The sequence below is a fragment of the Bemisia tabaci genome, chromosome 3 (genome assembly GCF_918797505.1).
Source record: "Bemisia tabaci chromosome 3, PGI_BMITA_v3".
Classification (NCBI taxonomy): Eukaryota; Metazoa; Arthropoda; class Insecta; order Hemiptera; family Aleyrodidae; genus Bemisia; species Bemisia tabaci.
Window position 1 is genome coordinate 26,467,686 of NC_092795.1, and position 19,836 is coordinate 26,487,521.

Here is a 19,836-nt window from a genome sequence, read left to right on the forward strand (position 1 = left end):
CATCATTTCTTGCCACATGTCACAATTTTTGCCAGGTTTTCATTTGAAAATTAGGCGAAGTGCGATTTTAAGACTGAAGACTCCCGACACTTTGATTTGACACTTTAATCGGTCCGGGAATTCGATTGTGTATCGAGGCCTTTTGAGAGAAAATAATGATCGTAATCCACGCTCTCCACGAAGAAACTTATCTACAGCATTAAAACTGAGATTTACGGACTGATAAACAAAGTTCGGTCGTATACGGAATCCATATGGAATCCATCCAGGGCCGGACTAAGGGGTTGGCCACATGGGCCGCGGCCCATGGCGGCAAATCTATAGGGGCGGCAAGTTTTGCAACTTTTTTAAATGTAGGTATAAAAAAAATTCGGATTTAGAAAAAAAAATTATAAACGAGAAAAGGCGACAAAATCTCTAATTTTCTGAGAGTATAGTAATTTCTACTTTTGTCGTCTTTCAGTGATATAAGAGGCAGCACCTTTAATTAGTCGAGTTAAGACAGAAACCATTAACGTAATTTGACCTGGAGCGGCGCGACTTACCTAGAGAGAAATGATGACGAGGACTTGAGATGAAAAGGAGAAGCCCTCGGCGCGGCGATCGGCATGTAACACATATTAGCGCTAACAAGACTGCACGAATACTTCACGCATTGCATCAAAGACAGTGCGGTCATTGCGGACAGCGTGAAATGGATAGCGCCTACAAGAATGCATGAATACCTCACGCATTGCGGCAAACACAGTGCGATCAGCGCGAGACAGGGAGCGCCTACAAGACTGCGTGAATACTTCACGCATTGCGTCAAACACAGTGCAGTCTGCGAAGCGCGGCGGCGGAAGTTAAAATCATTAATCCACATTTATGTTTGTTCTTTAATAATTTTTTGGTTCATTTCTTATGAATGGAAGGCCTTGTCCACACAGAGATAGGTTTACGAAACTTAACTTTCGCGCAAAGTTTCGTGAACTATTGCTAGTATTGTTGACTGGGCTTTCGCAAAAAATGTGCCCAACACGTGTAAACGCGTCTTATGCACCCCTCCCCCGCTAGCACGTTCATTTGATGGTTTTCATTGATGTTTCAAAACGAATGAGAAGGGGGCGGCAAAATACTAGCGGCCCATGGGCGGCAATAAGTAGGTAAATCCGGTCCTGATATGGATCCTAATGCACTGTAACCTACATCGGTCCATAATACATAGTTTCACATCGATGGCCAAAATGCGAGACTACGTATCTCCATTTGCGACGTTGAAGACTTCCCCTCATATTTTTTTGGTTCGTCTTTCAAATTTCATGGTTCCATATTTTTCGTCTTTCAAATTTCAAGGACGACCCTCTCTGAAAGTTGACGACTCACGTGTTCAGCGCACTAATTTCCTCAAATTTTAAAAGAAGTAGATACGCTTATCTAAAAGAAAAGCTGTATAACTTTTGCTGTAAGGAAATCTTCGATTCAGTCACTTTATGCAGCCGGGAGAACACTTTTCCTTTTTTATAAGGGGATTGTGTGTAATTTTCCCCACGCACATCACTAATAAAACGAGTTTTTACGACGGCGGACGGCCAGCTCACCACCACTTGACCTGTCATGAGGCGGATGATGTGGAGGCCATTTGCAGGGCCCGACGGCGCTCAGGTGGTGAGTTGAGGCCACGTGCCTGGGCCATCCCCTGCTCTCAGGTGGCCAAACCACTGTTTATCTTAATCATGCTCCCATCACACCGAGGTCAACGCCTAATTGCTTCTCCCGTCTAACTCCTATCCCGCAGTTGGATCTGTTTGCACTCCCACGGATAGCTTTCGACACCCAGTCATGGGTTAAACGCGCGCGACTTTTTAAGCGACCAATCGTCGTTTGTTATCGTTTTTTGTTTGAGCTCCGTCACCGAACAACGTCAAAGCACACGTATAACCATTTATAAAAGAAGGGGGACAAAGAGGAGGTAGAGAGTGGAGGAAAAGAGAAGATGCACGGAAGAAGATGAACAAGTATGATTCCGTATTCTTCGTTTTTTGCCTCCCCCTCTTTTTTCCTTCTTCTTCTTCTCTCTTCCCATCCTCTCCTACTTTCCTTCTCCTCCCTTTATCCTTTTTTACTTTTTTTTGGTCACTTTCCTTCCTATTCATTTTCTTCTTCTCATTCTTTTCCTCCATTTTCTTCTTCTCATTATTTTCCTCCATTTTCTTCTTCTCGTTCTTTTCTTCCATTTCCTCCTTATTTTTCTCCTTTTTTCTTGTTCAGTTCTTCGTCTACTTGTTTTTCCTTCTACCCTTCTTCTTCTTACCCTCCCTCTCTTCTTCTTCTTCCTCCTGTTCTTCCTCTTCCTCTTCTTCTTCTTCTTCTTCTTCTTCTTCTTCTTCTTCTACTTCTTCTTCTTCTTCTACTTCTTCTCTCCCGATGTCCAATGCGTCACCGTCTGACTTAAAGAAGAAATCTTAAACATATTCGAGTTTTCTTTTTCTATTTCAAAACTCTTCGTGGTGAAGAGCACCCCATTGCTCATTCCCATCAAATTATAAGAAGCCGCGGATCTAAAAAACCCGAGTCGGCCAGACTGGTGTTATATAATAAACTTTAAATTTCGAATAGCATCGCTGCAAAAAGTGGTACACACGATGCATTCTCCGAGGGTTGGGTCGCGAAGTGGCCAAGGGGCAGACCTCGTAATGTAGTGAGGAGAATCGAGCCAGCCCTGAGGCCGTAAATCGAGTCACAGACACTACGCGAGTACAACAATGTAGTTCCAGGGGGCGCGATTTACATGACTCATGACTTTTTCGCGTGCTCGGCTCGCGGCTCACCCCATCCAGGGCCATCGCCACTCTTTTTATGAAATGAAAGTGTTGTCAGTCCATGATAATTATTCCCGCTCCGCGGCTTATTAGTTTTGCACCGCTGGATTTACAATTGACTGCGATTGAGAAGTTGCCAGAGAGCACCGGAAAACATTCATTTTTCCGAAAAGGTCCTAACTGAACTCATCAAAGAGAAAATAAGTGTGAACTGAAAAAAAAAATTTTAACCTTTTTACAAAGGTCCGTTGGTACGTACCTTTACCATCTCACTTTTTTTACCAATTATTGGTAATTTTACCAAGACAGACTGGTAAGCTCACCTAAAAACCGGTATTTTTACTGTTTTTTCAGGTAAGAATACCACTTTTATTGGTAATCAATTCCCGGTAACTTTGTCATTTTATCTCGGTAATTCTACCACAGTCGATAAAAAATATCGGCGTTTTTACCAAGGTCCAGTAAAATTACCGAGAAAGTTCAATAATTTTACCGAGATTTCTCGGTAAAATTACCAATTCCATAAATGGTAATTTAATCAAGAAAAAACTGGGATCAAATAGAACCCTGAATTCTTGGTAATTTTACCCTTTTCTTGGTAACTACACCGAGATTTTTTTTTTAGTGTGATAAATGTTATTCAAGTCAAACCTAGAAAGAAAACTGTATAAACAGAATGTTATGAATTCCATAGTAGTTTTGACAAACACGATTGGCCTCACTCCGATCTCAACATTATTCTTGAAAAAAAAAAAGAAAAAGAAAGGTTCTAAACCAGGAGATTTGGAATATTTTCCTTTCTAAGTTTTTTACGGTCCCCACTCTCACAACCCTTTAAAATTCCTGGCAAATTATTATTTGAAGAGTGAACATCATACTTCTATATTTTTGACGAAGTATGTGATGCACAACCGTATTTGTATGATTTCTTTAAAAAAAAAAAAAAAAAAAAAAAACTGTATCAGAGTATGCAGCAACAAATGTGGAAGTTTAGTCTTTGCCAAGCTGAAATTGAAGAAATAAAATAAATATATCTTCTAAAGTAATTTCTTTGGAAACTTTCCGGTAGAAGTTCCTTAGATTCTTCATTTCAGCAACAAAAGAACAATTGAAGCTCATGGAAATACAGCATCCTATACATGTAAGACTACTTATCTTTTCTGTCTATGAGTGTTCCTGTTCTGAGCACAGTGCTCTGTGCTTATGACCGAAGTTTGACCTTACATGGTACAAACACTTTACAAAAACAATTAAGAACTTTTTTTGGTGATGAACAGTTCTTTTCTTTTTGCTAGCCTAGCGCTCATTATTTTTATTCATTCATTTTTTTTCTGCATGTAATCTAACAACATCTCATAAACCTGGATAAAAAAGTAACTTAACTTTGCATCTCCTTTACTCGAATTAACGCATACAGAAAATATGCTTATTCCATCGCACAATCTGATAACCTCGTGATGATAGTGATATCGAGACCCTCTATTTTACCGGGTAGCCAGCAGTGCAGGGAGGGGGTGTCAATTAATTAGTAGCAGAGATTCAAGGTGCGGTCCGTGGGAGGGCTAACGCGGGTAGTGGCGCCTGATCCAACCCCCTACTAGGATCATCAATTTTACACCATTTATTTTAGTCGTTATTTAATCTTCGGAAGATGAAATAGGGATATATTCTATTTGCGTGATCGGTGCAACTTTTTCTCGCTCAACGCCCGAACTTTTAACGGTTAGGGCGTGGGAAAAAATCACCTCGATAAATAAGGTTTTGAGGAGTTTGATTGGTGTAAAATAGTGGATGGAACAGTTCTGTCTTGTTAGTCTCATTTTTTGTGTATAAAAAAACTGATTTTTCGTGCGCTCACTTCTAAAACAGAAAAGTCAGTTACGCTGGACATTCTTCCAGTTTATCGATCAGCGTCATGGAATCCAAAAAAGTGAGATTTCCGATGAATCAGATGCCTAGATAAGAATGAGAGCACATATGTGAGGATCCAAATATATAATTTGACGGGCGCACTTGAAAAAAAAACGCAATGGAGGTAGAAAAGGGGTTTTTAAAGAAGGACTAAAGTACAAAACTGAAATGGAATGGATTACCTACATTTTGCAATAAGGAACCACTATTTCTGGCTCATTTTAGAAACAACATATGTGCCATTGATTTCCCTATGAATAAACGTGCTTTTATGGATGAGCCAGAGTTAGTGGTTCCTTATTGCAAAATGTAATCCAAATAACTGTACCCCAGCGTATAGAGTAGTTAATTTTACATTATTTCGTGCGGAAGATTACACTTAAAAAAATTCCGAGTGCATTTAGAATCAAAAACTGAGAATCGATCTTTTCCACTTAAGATCGGATCTTTTACTGTACTGGACAATTCAAGTCTTCGCCATTCAACCCAAGTCGAATCAAATTTAAAAATAAAAATCTGACGGACTCACCTGTTTTTGTGGCGACGCGCAGCGTTTCTGTGATGGAAGTTAAATGCTGATACGATGATTTGCTCGGGCAACCCAAACCTAGAACATTTTGATATCATCGTTAGAAAGGGTATACCAGATTCCTGGCATGCATGCATCCGGAAAATTATCTTGTTAGATAAATTTACAATCAAAGTCTGTAGTTCCAAAACCCTCGAAAAATCTATCGTGCCATTCCGCTCTCTAATTGTAAGTTTTATTGTGGAGGAGAAAAGTAGGGAACAAATTGTTTCATATTTTTCTCCAATTTCTAATAGTGAAAGAAGAATTGAGGGTACTTTCAGTCTAGTTTAAATGAATAAAAGGAGATCTTGAACGGCGCTGTGTAATTTACAGATTTTTGAGGAGCTTCATGAACGCCTCGATAATTTACGAGAAAGCCATTAAACGCACTAATTTTTTTTTTTTTTTTTTCAGACCAGTCAAAGATTTACATTTGAAAGTAAAGGAATTATATTTCGAGGACCAAAGTGCAAAACCCCGTATCTCCATTGGTATGTTCCAAAATGTCCCCTCCTGTTTTTTTTTTTTTTTTTTTTTTTTTTTTTTTTTTTTTTTTTTTTTTTTTTTTTTTTTTTTTTTAAGAAAGTCTTAGGCCAATTTCATAGCTTGAAATTTACACAAGAGTATCCTGCTGAAATAAAAAAAAATCAAGGAAATTTTCTAGAAAGTACGTTGAATAATTTTCCCAAGACAAAATAAATTGAAACAGGCAGTTTGCAACGTCCCAAACGGAGATTCGTGGTTTCGCACTAATTTGACCATTGATACTGACTTTGAGTAAATAACAACAAGATGTGAGGTGCTGACTACACGGAGAAAAAAACTTCGTACGTGGGACCCGAAGTTTAGGTCAATATGAATCTCTGAAGTTTTCGGATTTAGCATCCGAACACTTGAGGTCCAGCTGCTGAGGTTTGGATCACACATCTGAAACTTCAGTTCTTACATCTGAAGAACTTCGGTTCTCACATCCGAAGAACTTCGGTTCTCACATCTGAAGTACTTCAAATGTAAGAACTGAAGTTTCAGATGTGTGATCCGAACCTCGACAGCTAGACCTAAAGTGTTCAGATGCTCAATCCGAAAACTTCAGAGATCCATATATGACCTAAACTTCGGGTCCCAGGCACGAGGTTTTTTTCTCCGTGTATAATTGTTTTCTTGTTTGTTTTCACTTATGAAATTGCCTCACTCATCAGCGCTGATGTGATCTCCGCTCATTTTAAATTTATCACCATATTTCCACTATAAACATTTCTTAGATTTTTAGATGACGCGCAGAAACTGCCGTGCTAAGTAAGAACGCAGTCTCATACAGAAATGCACTTTTAAGAGCGTTTGTGCACTTATAAGTGCAATTCTGTATGAGTCACGGTAAGTACATGCTCTCGCGTGTCTCAAGACTCATCCCGGAATGCACTTACTGCCCTTCTCTGTAGCATGACAGAAAAGTGACTCGAGGTTTTGAGAAAAATTCTCCTATGTCTTCATGTTTTCATCCTTTCTTTTATATTAGAAGTCTAAACCTCGAAGGCGACCAAGTAAGCAATGACTCATAATAGAATATGATCCAACCGAGGAAAATTATTGCAAAAACAACCTTGAAAAACATTCAATAAAATGCAGCTAAATCAAGGGGAGCTATTCCAGAATCGGATGAGAGCGTTAAAATATGATAATACAAGTATAATATGCATCTAGATGAAAGATAATACCAATAAATTACTTGTTATCGCCTGTTTATGATGTCGCTATCAATTTGACTAATGTCTGTCAGCAAACAAATTAAGTCCGTCAAAAAGGGAGCTATGGATAGGGGTGACTCGACGCTGGGAGGAGAAGGGGAGGGTTGAGCAGTGAGAATTGGACGGGTGCCTCGTGGTAGCGGTTCGTTCACGCCTACGCGAGGCAACTACCAATCAGATGAATACTCTGACACAAGAGAGCAGAGCACCAAAAATTTTAAGGGGTTTAATAAGGATTGAGAGCAGAGCACCAACAATTTTAAGGGGTTTAAGTAAGGATTGAGAGCAGAGCACCAACAATTTTAAGGGGTTTAAATAAGGATTGAGAGCAGGGCGCCAACAATTTTAAGGGGTTTAAATAAGGATTGAGAGCAGAGCACCAAAAATTTTAAGGGGTTTAAATAAGGATAACGAGGAGGGGTTTAAGGAAGGAGGTTGTTATCATACATACTTATAAGTCGCTTTACAGCACTCCCTCGCGCTCTACGACTCCTAACCTCCACTGGTCTCTTACAAACCACAAGGTTGTTATCATGATAGTAAAAATGCCTTTGCCTTTGTGCTTTTAATGATTGAGCACTAAAGCTTGAATAAAAATGACAATTGCTAAAGTCTACGAATGTATGTCTGTAACGTGACAAATTCCTAGATATGTTTTTTTTTTTTTTTTTTTTTTTTTTTTTTTTCAAAAGATTACTACTCTGAGTTTTCGAAATTACTAAAAAAACTACCCTTGAAATATTTTATAAATATTTAAATTTTAAATTGTGAATAAAATTCAAGCAGAAAATTTCTGGTTCAAATGTATAGATTAGTTTCCTTTTTTTCAAAAAATAAATTGTACCTGAGCAGAGTTTTGCAGCGATACATTCAAAGACATGCATATTTCGACTTCAGCCTTCGATATATCATAATGGCGGCCTAAACGCTAAAATTTAAGTCTCATGTTGACAATGTCATAGAGAAGAGAAACATGAGCGCGGAGCCTTGGCGTAAAATGTTTTTAAGTCGGATTCATAACCCCTTTTCAGCAGGAGTAAAACACGGCATGCCTTTCGTCAAAAGCATAACGCATCCGTCTATGGATTCATCCACTTCCCATAGATGTAAAACAGGAATAGCCGATGTTATGCCACCAAGCGCTCCCGGCTTAACGCACCCTCCATCCTGATCGAGGGGGGTAGCGTTCCTCAGCAAATTTTGTTAAACCTGAAGTAAATTTCCTTATTTAATACCTTTATATTGTCTAATTTGTAAGCCAATATGGCATTTGTAATCAATCTGTTGCTGAATAAATAATAAAAAGATGTAAAACAGGAAAGTCGTCCTAATTTCCAGAAAAAGATATCATCAAACCATCTAAAGAATCGCGCGAAGACCGAAAACAAACCAAGAAACGACAAAAAGCAGCAATAAATTAAGAAAAGAGAAACCCGACCAGAGAAAAAAAAGAAATAAAAGACGATGGCGTAACAAATTTTAAAGCGCGAAGGAACGGCGGAGCGCGGGCATGATAAGAGACTGATAATTAGTCAGGAATTGAAAGGAGTGATTCGCTTATCTGACGGAAACGAGCGAAGAGGAGCGCGGAACGAAACCGGTGGGTTCCCGGGGAGTCGCGGAGAGCACAAAAGGGATCCGCGCTTTCGGGGACCGGGGACTCGCTTTTCACGTTTTACGGTTACGACAATGGAGCTTCCTGGAGGACTCCGTCCCTTCGCGCCGAGAGCCGCGACCCTCGCGCTTTCTTCGAGCCCGCCCTCCCTCGCGGGGTCGTGGTGGACGCTTCGTGGCGCCGGAATCCGGGACCGTCTAGAAGTGCTAGTAACTGGGTAATGAACGATTAGACGGCCCCTGTCATTATTTTCCCGCAGATTCCTTCCTTTCGAGACGCACTTCGGATCGAGGACCAAGTATCTTATCGTATTCTAAGGCCTTGTCTCCACGGGACGTTTTCATGGGATTTGTCCCAAGTTCGAATCGCAGGAATGAAACTTTTGGGTTTTTCCCAGTTACCGTCTCCACGGGACGGGGCTCATTCAGTCCTGCGATTGGTTTGCGCGGGAAGATAAATTAGTTAAAGTCGAGTTTTTAACCGGGATTAAAATAATAATTGCACTCAATTGACAATTAGACACATTATTTTAACTAAACAAACATGAACAATGTAGTAATGAATAAAATATCGCACAGTTCGTTTTCACTTCTTCTCCTTCTCTCAGTAGGTCCTAGGGGTAAAAGGACCATACTTGGTACTGGGAAAAATATTGATTAACTCGATATTTTTCCCAACTTCGTAGGTGGGATTTTTCCCTGGGACAAATCCCGTGAAACGGCCCGTGGAGACAAGGCCATAGTCGTTCCTTATCGCTCAGATGCCCCAGCCGGGTCAAACTGACCAGCGAACTGATTATTGAAATCGATAGACAAAGCTATAGACAAAGAAGACATAGGGAGTACGGAGCGATCCTATTGGTTGTAGAACTGGGGTAAGAAAAGAAGAGACAAAAGTCACATCAGTCTGGATGCATCAATCATCAGTTGGCCCATTGGTTAGCATGTAAATATCTGTTGAATGGTGCAATTTTTGGATATGTGACATTTGTCTCTTCTTTTCTTTCCCCAGTTCTAACTGGTGGTTCTTACAGAGTGAGGGGGAAAATGATGGACTAAATAACTGTCGGGTCTCTTGTCGATTGCCGTTAGTTAGTCTATTATTTACCTCCTTTGTCAATTGGAACCACCCGCTTCCACCAATAGGATTCCACCACATCCTTTTTGTCTTCATTGTCTATAGCTTTGTTTATCAATGTCGATAATCGGCCCGCTGTGGGCTGATTGTAGAAATTGATAGACAAATCTATCGACAAAGAATAAGACAAAAAGGATATGGAGGGATCATAGTGGTGGAAGCGGGTGGATACAATGGACAAAGAGGGTAGGTAAAAGACTAATTGACGGTACCGTTATAGTCAGTCCATCATTCACCCCTTTAGTTTACAACAACCACTCAAATTAATCAATAGGTTCGCTCCATACTCATAATGTCCTCTTTGTCTATCGCTTTGTCTATCAATTTCAACAATCAGCCCACAGAGGATTGCAAAAAACACGTGCCCCGCATGTTGAATGGGGCCAGCACAAATCGATATGGCTAAAGTGCGAAATCACGTATCTCCATCGCGATAATTTAAAGTTTCTACTCCTATTTCATTTTTCGGAAGAGAAAAAACTCAACTATGTAACATAAAATTTCTACGGGATGTTAAAAAAATATGAAGGAGGTTTTTATAAAATTAAACAGTCCTTAAATAGTTTCTTTCTTTCGATCGTGTTTGATTAACATTGTGAAACAGAGAGGTTTAAGGAGATCCATAACATATCGATGACTAGGGTGCGAAACCTCCATTGCAGTGTTTCAAAATCTCCGCTCCTATTTTATTTTTTCGAAAAAAAAAGTCAAGTGTATAGCTTGACAATTCAATGGAAAATTCGGCTAATATAGATGAGAGATAAATGAAGTTTTCAAGAAGTTAAGTTGACTACTTCTCCAATGAAAAAATAAAGTATGACGGGGAGTCTGCAACGTCGCAAATGGAGATATGCGGTTTCGCACTTTGACCATCGATATGAGCTTTAGATATAGGCCTACAAGTACATCGCGAAAGAGAATCAGACGTCAAATTGAAAAAAACGAAAAAAATCTAATCATGGAGAATTTTTTTTTTTTTTTTTTACAACTACCCCTAAAAATCCCAAGCAGGGTCCAATTGACCCGACTATCTCTTCTGGAGGAGCTATGGGGCCAGTACACACGAGCCTGAGATATAAATCCACAAATCATCCCCAGAAAAGTATCAAACATCAAATTGAAAGAAGACGGAATATTGGGAGCTCATTCCTCGCGCCATCGCGCCTTCAATTTTGGTGATGCGACACGGCCATCCATCGAGTACGAATAGTTGTATCTCTGCGCCGTCATCAATGCACGTTCCTCTTTCGTCGTATTTCCATACTGCGTTTGTTTTCGTTCGTTTTATTCGTAGTGGTGCTTCAAGGACTACGTGAGCCACACAGCCAAAGATAAGAGAGGCATGATCGAGCCTTGTTCTTTGACTTTTCTTCCGAATCCGACCGACAAATCACCGACCGACAGTAGGTCCAGGAAGAAAAAGGTCTACTCAAAAAATATCTGCATTTTTTGGTCTACAATTAAGAAGTTTACTTTTAGAATGCCTAAGGGAGTAAATGTCTATATATAACGCGTCTATGAAAAGAAAATGAATACAGGATGATTCTTCTCCATAGATACAACAGTCATTTCTCTTTATTATTATTTGTAGACATTTTCGTAGTGGACTTTTTAGTTCTAGATATTATAAGTGTGGGCCAAAAAATGTAGACTTTCTGCTTGTGGACATTTTTGCTGTAGACTTTCTGTCTGCATACCCGACCGACATCAGTCTCATCGGTTGCGTAGATTGGAGCATTGCAAGCTTACGCCTCGCGACATCGCGCCTTCAATTTTGCAGATGCGACACGGACATCCATCAAGCACGAATAGTTGTATCTTTGCGCCGTCATCAACGCGCGTCCTTTCTCTCAATCTACTTCCATATTTTGTTTTTTTGTATTTATCTTCTTTGTAAATTAGATTACATAAGAATTATATTCGGAATGTCTTGATGTTTATTATTACCAGGAATTCTCGCTGGGAAAAATTCTGCAGAATGCACGTTGCCGCCGCGAAAGCCACACCCACACTCAGAGAAGCTTTCAACATTGCAGGTTGCAGGTTTATCACTATAGATCCACCTCTAGCATCTGCTTGCTGGCAATTTATTTTTTGGGATATCGAAGAGATTGCTCGGCCGAATATTCAAAGTTTGCCTTCTTTTTACTCAACTTGAAAAAATTGCTTGCCTTTTTCTATCAAAAAATTAAAAATGTATTTACATGCCCGAGAACCCTTTTTCCCGTAGACTAACAAAAGGAGGCACGAGACAAAGGCACGAGTTGAAGCACTTTGTTGCATATTTTCTTCCCATTGTTTTACGTTACGTAAATTTAACTATGATCAAAGGAACGGGAAGTTTAGGAATCAACTTCCAAAAAAGATATAAGTATTTATAAAATACATTAGTTAAATATTACAAGAATACAAATGATGTCATCATCGGTATGATTTTGATCGTTTAATCATTGATAAGTCGAACTTTTTGTTGCACGATTTGTTTCTTACGTAAAATTTTGAAAATAAAACATATAAAAATTGGACTTCATCCAAATCCTGTCTGCGGGCCCATTAATTGGACGTATGTAGGCTCAACTGAGGGTAATGAACTAAATCAAAAGAACCTATGTCCATGAGAGTTGCATGCGCCATAGTTCTTAAAGTTAATTCAATTGTAGATAGTTCCATTTCGCATAGATACGTCTATTAATTATCCTATTATGAGCGGATAGTTTGAAACACGTTTCTCTAATTACTTTATCGTTATGGTTGAATTACGACTTTATCGGTCTCAGATTACTTGCTAGAATCTCTGCGGGCTGATTGTTGAAATCGGTAGACTATCTATAGGCTATCTATAGACAAAGAAAATAAAAAGTATGTGGAGGGATCCTATTGGTGGAAACGGGTGGTTGCAATGGACAAAGGAGGTGGGTAACAGACTGACTAGCGGCAATCTACAGCGACCCTTTAGTTAGTCCGTCATTTTCTCCCTAAGTCTATGAGAACCACTCATTTCAACCGATAGGTTTGCTTTATACTCCTTATGTCCTCTTTGTATATGAGGACTTATCTGTAACAATAGCGGATGTGAAAAATTACCTTTTCGAAACACGCTTAAAAAACTGTTTTGTTCACACAAAAATTTAATATGTTTGGCTCTGACATAATGTACAGATCTCGAAGATCACATCTTAAGTATTTTCTCAAAATTTTCTCGATGCCCAAACAGTTTTTTCAATGTATTTCGAAAAGGTAATTTTTCACATCCGCTATTGTTACAGATAAGTCCTCATATTGCTTTGTCTATCAATTTCAGCAATTGACTTGCTGTACCAAAACTTTTAGAAGACACGCCCCTTGGACGAAAATCCAACTTCCGAGCGCTGCGAGCCCTCTGCGCGACGGCGAGCCCGTAAATCGTTCGCGCCACCCTCAGCTCCACGCCCAGCGTTCAAGAAATCCCTCGGATTCGGGGTGAAAGTGAGCCGGGGACGAAAACCGAGCTCATGGCGGAGGAGCTGCCAAGGGGCACGGGGGAGAGGGGGAGAGGGGGAGAGGGGGAGAGAAACAAGGGGGTGGCGAGGGAGTGGGGGGAGTGGGGGCCGAGCGGGAGCGAATGACAAGAGCGAATCCGAGGATACACGGATACAGGGATTATCTCGAGTCGAAGTTGGAGCGTGTCTAGCTGTCTCCATTAATTTCCCCGCGGAGGGAGGGCGGGAGGGTCGGGGGGCCCGATGGAGGGATGAAACGGGCCCAGGAGTAGGGAGCTCATTCAATTACCCTCGCCTCTGAACCCGAACCCCGAACCCGGGCTCCATCCCTCATCCCCGCTTTCTCCCCGTTTTCCACTCGCTTTTTCGGGTGAGTCGGGGTTAAATAAGGGCCGGGTCCTGGTCGTTCCTTTTACGGTCCCTTGCTTCATGGCGATTCTACAGGATTTTGGTGCGTGGCTTTTGAAACCACAAATTTGATATTTTGATAATTACTAGATTTTAAATACCGATGTATGCCAAAAGGCGGATTCCGGTGTCGCGCACCATCACCCGAATTGATTTAAGTAATTCTTACCTATACTTGTAAATTTCATCTCATCATAGCTAATCTCTGTCACTTTATAGTCCTAATAATTCTTGTTCCTTAAATTCAATTTATCACTTTCATTGTAAGTGAGAACGTATCTGTTCTTTATCAAGCGATAATAAACAAAAAAAAACTAGATTTTAAAAACTGTTTTTAAACATCTTTCAAACCAACGCCATTTCAAAATATCGTATAGTCGGTTTCAGGCGTGTGACTCCAAAATTACGGGACAAAATATAATATAATCCATTGTAAAGTTCAAAAACGCACAATCTAATTTTGTCCGTAACCATTTTAATCACCTTTATCGAGCAGAGCGAAATTCAGGGCTCTTAATGTGTCTACTGATCTATTCAGCGGGCTGAAACTGATGGACGACCCTGTAGACAAAGAAGACGAATGGAAAATAACGATCCTATTAATTGGAACAAGTGGTTCTTAAAGTCTAAGGGGGAAGATGATGGACTAACTATAGTCGGTCTCTAGCATATTGCCGTTAGTAAGAATATTACTTGCTTCCTTTATCTACAGCAACCACCTATTTCTACCAATAGGACCGTTCCATTCTCCCTTTGTCTTCTTTTTCTGGCTATTTCAATATTAGGCTCTCTGGTCAAAAAGAAAACACAAATGATCGACGTTATATATGGGGGGTTAGTCGAAAGGTACGTCTTTGTGTGCGTCTTTGTGTACGTCTTTGTGTACGTCTTTGTGTACGTCTTTGTGTACGTCTTTGTGTACGTCTTTGTGTACGTCTGTGTGAGTACGTTCTTTCATTCTTATGCTCCAAATCCAAGGCAGAGGCTGATCCATTAATTTGGCAACACCGGATTTCCTCCATTTAAACCTATGCTAAATAATCGATTCTTATCGGAGCACCTGGCCCCTCAAAGAATCGATACATTTTCATAGGTTTAAATGGAGAAAAGACAATGTTGCCAAATTGCTGGATCCGCCAATGATCCAAGGGCTGTAATTTCATACTGTCCACGATCCGTATCTAGTGGCCAGTACCATGACTCTAAAACGTGAAATATGCCGTATTTGTATTTGAAGTTCCGGCTCCTGAATCCGGAACAATGACGATGGATCTCAGGTGCGGAGAGTTTCTCTCATTTTAAATTATTCCCACAACAAAGCAGGCTCCCCCCAGCGTCTTCTTAAGCGAACCGCCACGCCACCTTCACAACCCGTTAATCCGAGCTCTCCACAGTCACGAGCCCTAATCCAACCTCCCAACAGCTAAGAAAAACACTCCTCGCGCATTTATTCAAATATCCGACGAGACAAGAGCACCATTACCGTCGGCGAAAAGTGTTTCCTGGCAGTCAAAGGCGGCGCGGAGAGTGATAATAAAATCCGAAAACAAACAAAAAAAGACACTCTATATTTCCGTAATGAGTGTTTCCTCCGGGGGGCGCCATAACTCAAGCCGCGCGGCTAATATCCCCAAGAAAAGCGGGGACAGGACACCCCGCCTCCGAGCTTATAATCGGAGATATAAATGCTTAATGGTGGCCCGTTTGCCGCCTCTCAATGGCGGGAGGGTTGCTGATAGCTCGGAATTTGCGCTCCATTAAAAAGAAGCATTAACAGTGAGGGGGCTTGGAGGAGGCGGAGAAGGCGGGTAATGAGGCTGGGTGTGATCATCATCTTAATGCTTCGCACCATTTTTTGCAATCCCGCCGAGTGTCATGAAAAATGACCATCGATGGGTCAGTGAGCTCTGGAGCCGGGTTTTTTTCGAGCGCAGCACAGCTTTTTGGGGAGAAAAGGGAGATTCAGTGTCGGCAGATATTCGTTGGAGTTTTCACAAGTAAATTTATACAGTTCAAGAGAATTCGTCTTGCGTTCTTGGCGTGCGATATTGTATCATTTATGTAAAAAATCTCGGCGGGTTTTGACTTTCAGCCGAGAAAACACGGACTTTAGGTCCACTTTTTGACTCCGCGAGTTTAAATATTAGAGCCTAACACAGAGCGGAGCGGCGTGCTAACAGCGCAGAACGCGCACTGGCGCCTACAAACCTAACGGGATACTTCACGCATTGCGCAACGCGTGAAGTATCCCGTTAGGTTTGTAGGCGCCAGTGCGCGTTCTGGTTACCTGCCGCGCCGCAATGCTTTAAGCAACTATTTCGCGTCAGAGGCGTTGCACAGTATCCTACAAGATTGAAGGCGTACGAAATAACTAGTTAAAGAGGAATTTCAATTTTGACTGCATCTGTTACTGAAAAATGTTTAATTTGGCATTTGAAGCGTTTCCTAGGCTCCCGCTTTGAAAGCGGTACAGCGGTACATCTTACAGTGTACACATGAAAATATGTTTGTATCGGCTCTTGGAGTCTGTTCTCTTTCATGACTTGATTAATGAATGAAATGTTTTTGAGAATGAAGGTAGTAGTAGTATGCATTTATTTTTGAGGTGGTTCCTGTCATTTAAATGAGAAAAAAAAATGTGGACATAACATGTCCACCATTTGCACAATTTTGGACATATTCATTGTTGACATTAAATCATGTGGACTTAATAAAGACTGGAGTCAACGTTTAGTGGACATAGATAGAGGTGGACATTTATTTAATGGACGAAAGGTAGGTGGACATAAAGTCCTGGAAGCGGATTCTTCTCAGGAAAAATTTTGCACTCGAGATAGAGGTCGATAACGATATCAAATGCTTAACGGTTAGTCCCAAAAAAGATCCCTCTTTCATTCCTATAAATTTTGAAATTTTTCCTCGAGAATGATTCGTTAGGGTCATACGCAGTAGCCAACTTCGCAATCTTTGGCTAAAAAATCGATATCTGCCAAGATTTTATGACTTAGCCGATAAGACATATCGAACACTATTTCAACTACGTCAAGAACCTGGGACCTAACACCTTCAAGACTAATAATATTTCGATGAACTACTAGTCAGAGTAAGGATTAGCCTTTCACAAAATATAACATTTTCGCGTAGAATGACCATATCAAAAAACTTTCAATACTAGCTCATGCATGGGAGAAAATTAAAAACCAAAATAAAACCGGTGAAATCAATTGATGTAGTAAATATTATACATCAGACGAAAAATGTACCACTAGACAAGGCACAAATTCAAGCATTCTGATACATGTTCCTTAACCAGAATTTCACGTAGAACACGATTCGCGCAACGAAAATTACTGAAACCAACTCCTGACGAAGATATTAACCTTTTTATTTCACATTGGATACGCGGATTTTGAAATGCCCGCTGCCGCTCGAAGAAATTCAAAGCTCTACGTGAGTCAAATTGCGCACTACAACAGTTTCAGCAAGCCTCTCAATCGAGCACTGTTCATTTCCCACTATGTGGTGATCGAATTATAAGCATTTGCTATAGCTGAGCCAAAGCGTCAAGACCGAGGTTGCCAGATTTTTAAATCGCAGAGACTATCATGATAATGTTCAGCGCGCGATGTGAATCACGTAGAGCATTGAGTTTTAATGAGCGGGTGGTTTGAATTCACGCATCAGGAATCATTAAATATCTTTGTAAGGAGTTGATTTCGGTAATTTTTGTTGTGCGCATCGTGTTTTACGTGAAATTTTGGTTAAAAACATGTATCAGAATTCAGAATGCTTAAATTCGTACCTTGTCTAGTGGTCCATGGGTGATTGATTTCACACAGAGGGCGCATGAAAATCCTCCATGAGCCCTAATAATTCTCCCGTATGAACTTTCGAAACCTCCTTTTCTACTACCTTGAAGTTCGCACTTTGAAAGTGAGAGCTAGAATTATGAGTCTCCGGTCTTAGCTCAAAAGTCGTACTTTCGTAAAATTGTGTTCCCAACCCTCACCGAAATGCTGAAAATACCAAATATCCAGGAGCCATCCAACAACGCACCGAAGCCCTCCATTTTCGGAATCCGCTTTCAACATCAATGTGTGAGTTCAGCATTTCATTGAAATTCGGTATTGGCTACATGATATTATACAAATTACGGAGAGATCACATGAAAAATCCTCACCATAAACTAGGAAGGGTTATGAAAAGAACGATGGAGAGCCGAAAACGAACCTCGTAAAGAAAACAGAGGAGGAAAATATAAACATGGAAGAAATACTACACAGCTTCAATGGAGAAGTAGAAACTTCTCGACTATCGCTGCGAAGGCCTGAGGAAGACGGAGGAGGTAAACGTAGAAAAGATTTATAATGGGCACTTTGGGTTTAATTTTTTCCAACTTTTGAGCTTTTAAATTACGTTGATAAATTTTTTCTCCCCACCTCCGGCGTAGGAACTTTATTCATTTGTCAGGAAAAAACAACTCGACGTAGATCCATAGTTGCCACATCTAAGGAATAAAGTCACATTTCTCTAGCTAGTTTGGCCAGTGCACTGGCCAAATTAGCTAGAGAACCAACTGACTACCTACTGACTGTTTACTTTATGACTGACCCACTGCAGTGGGTCAGTCATAATATAGAACAGATCTCAAAACGGAGTGGGAAAATGAGAACCTACTCCGATTCGAGTTCGGTGGACATGGACACTTTGAATAATTGCACATCTCAGTTCATAGTTGAAGAGATGGGTTTTTTTTCTATTTCTCGACCCAGTTGTGACGTGAAAATCAGACATTGAAAACCTTATCAGAGGCACAATTTTCTCCATTGACTTTGGACGGAAGAAATAAAGTGACTACATAATTCTGTTGAAAACGTTGACAGGGCTCGGCCACAAGAAATCGTTGAACCAAAATTTTAAAACCTTAGCTTTCAAATGCACTTCATACTTGTTATTTACCACAAAATATAATATCAAATGGATTACATTTTGCAAAAAGGAACCACTATCTTTGGCACTCCCATAAAAGCACTTATCTGCATAGGGAAACCAATAGCATGTATGTTGTTCCTACAATGGGCCAGAAATAGTGGTTCCTTATTGCAAAATGTAATCAAAATAATGTCAGTAAATGCTAAGGTTTTATAACTTTGGTTCAATTATATGGTTCTGAATCGCCTATCGCAATAAATAGGCCAAGTTTAGCAGAAAGGATCAACTCTTGACATATTTTAGGAAATCCAAATGTACCACTAATAGTCCCCACCCTAACAGTGAATTTAAACTGTATGAAACAACGAAAACATGCAACTTGATCGCAATGTTCCAGAATTCACGCTTTCTCGCAATTATATGTATTATTCTTTTTTCAATAATAAAAAGAAAAATTTTAAAAAAAGTTGTTCCGGGAAGTCTGCTTAATATTTTTAAATAATATTTCTGGAGGATGAATAAAAGTAACGAAATTCGTGCAGGTACATCATAAGTCATCGTTCAAAAATTAAGATGTGACAGGAAATCTACAGTGTTGCAAACTGGGATGCATGGTTTCTTAGTTCTACTGTCGATTCATGAGCGTGTCTAATGTGCTCGGTTCATCTCTGCTGAATCCAATATAAACAGGTTATTTTGTTTCTACAGTCTGTCAACTATGGAAGCGTATCTGGAAGAGCCAAGGCTGCGGTCCGCTTTTAGCGCGAAGAAAAACAGGGAATTTTAAGACGGAGAAGGGTGAAGGGTGGAATGATAGAAGGAGCGCAGTGAGGGAGTAGGATAGGATGGCGAAAGTTGCGCGGCAAGAGGAGGGGGGGGGGGAGAGTAAGACGAATGGGTTTGACTTTTCTTTCCCACTTTTTTCTTATTTTTTCGAGGAAAGTTAAAGACAATACCCTCGACTTCGGAGCGGGTTTCGCTTTGCTTCCCAGTCTGACTGTTTCAACCAACTCCCAAAGTTGACGCTGTTTATTTTTAGTTGTAGGTGCAATGGATTCTTCGATACATTAAATGTATAGTTTGATCCAGTTTGATGTGTAAGGGTGTTTTTTTCCTCTTCTTCTTTTTTCCATAAAATATTGGAGATCACTTGTGTTGTTCACTTTCTCTCCCTGGAAGGTAGCAAAGTTCGGCGGTTTTCGGACGATAGGACGTAACAGCATTCCAACTTGAAAAT

At 40.3% G+C, this 19,836-nt stretch overlaps 1 protein-coding gene across 1 annotated transcript in view; it reads right to left on the bottom strand.

The window, feature by feature from the left end:
* Window positions 1-19,836, bottom strand: part of Ets65A (DNA-binding protein D-ETS-3) — a 124,922-nt gene that overhangs the window by 93,579 nt on the left and 11,507 nt on the right. The window contains exon 3 of the mRNA XM_019042502.2: window positions 5,242-5,319. Coding sequence (XP_018898047.2) covers window positions 5,242-5,319 — 78 coding nt within the window. The remainder of the gene's footprint in view (window positions 1-5,241; window positions 5,320-19,836) is intronic.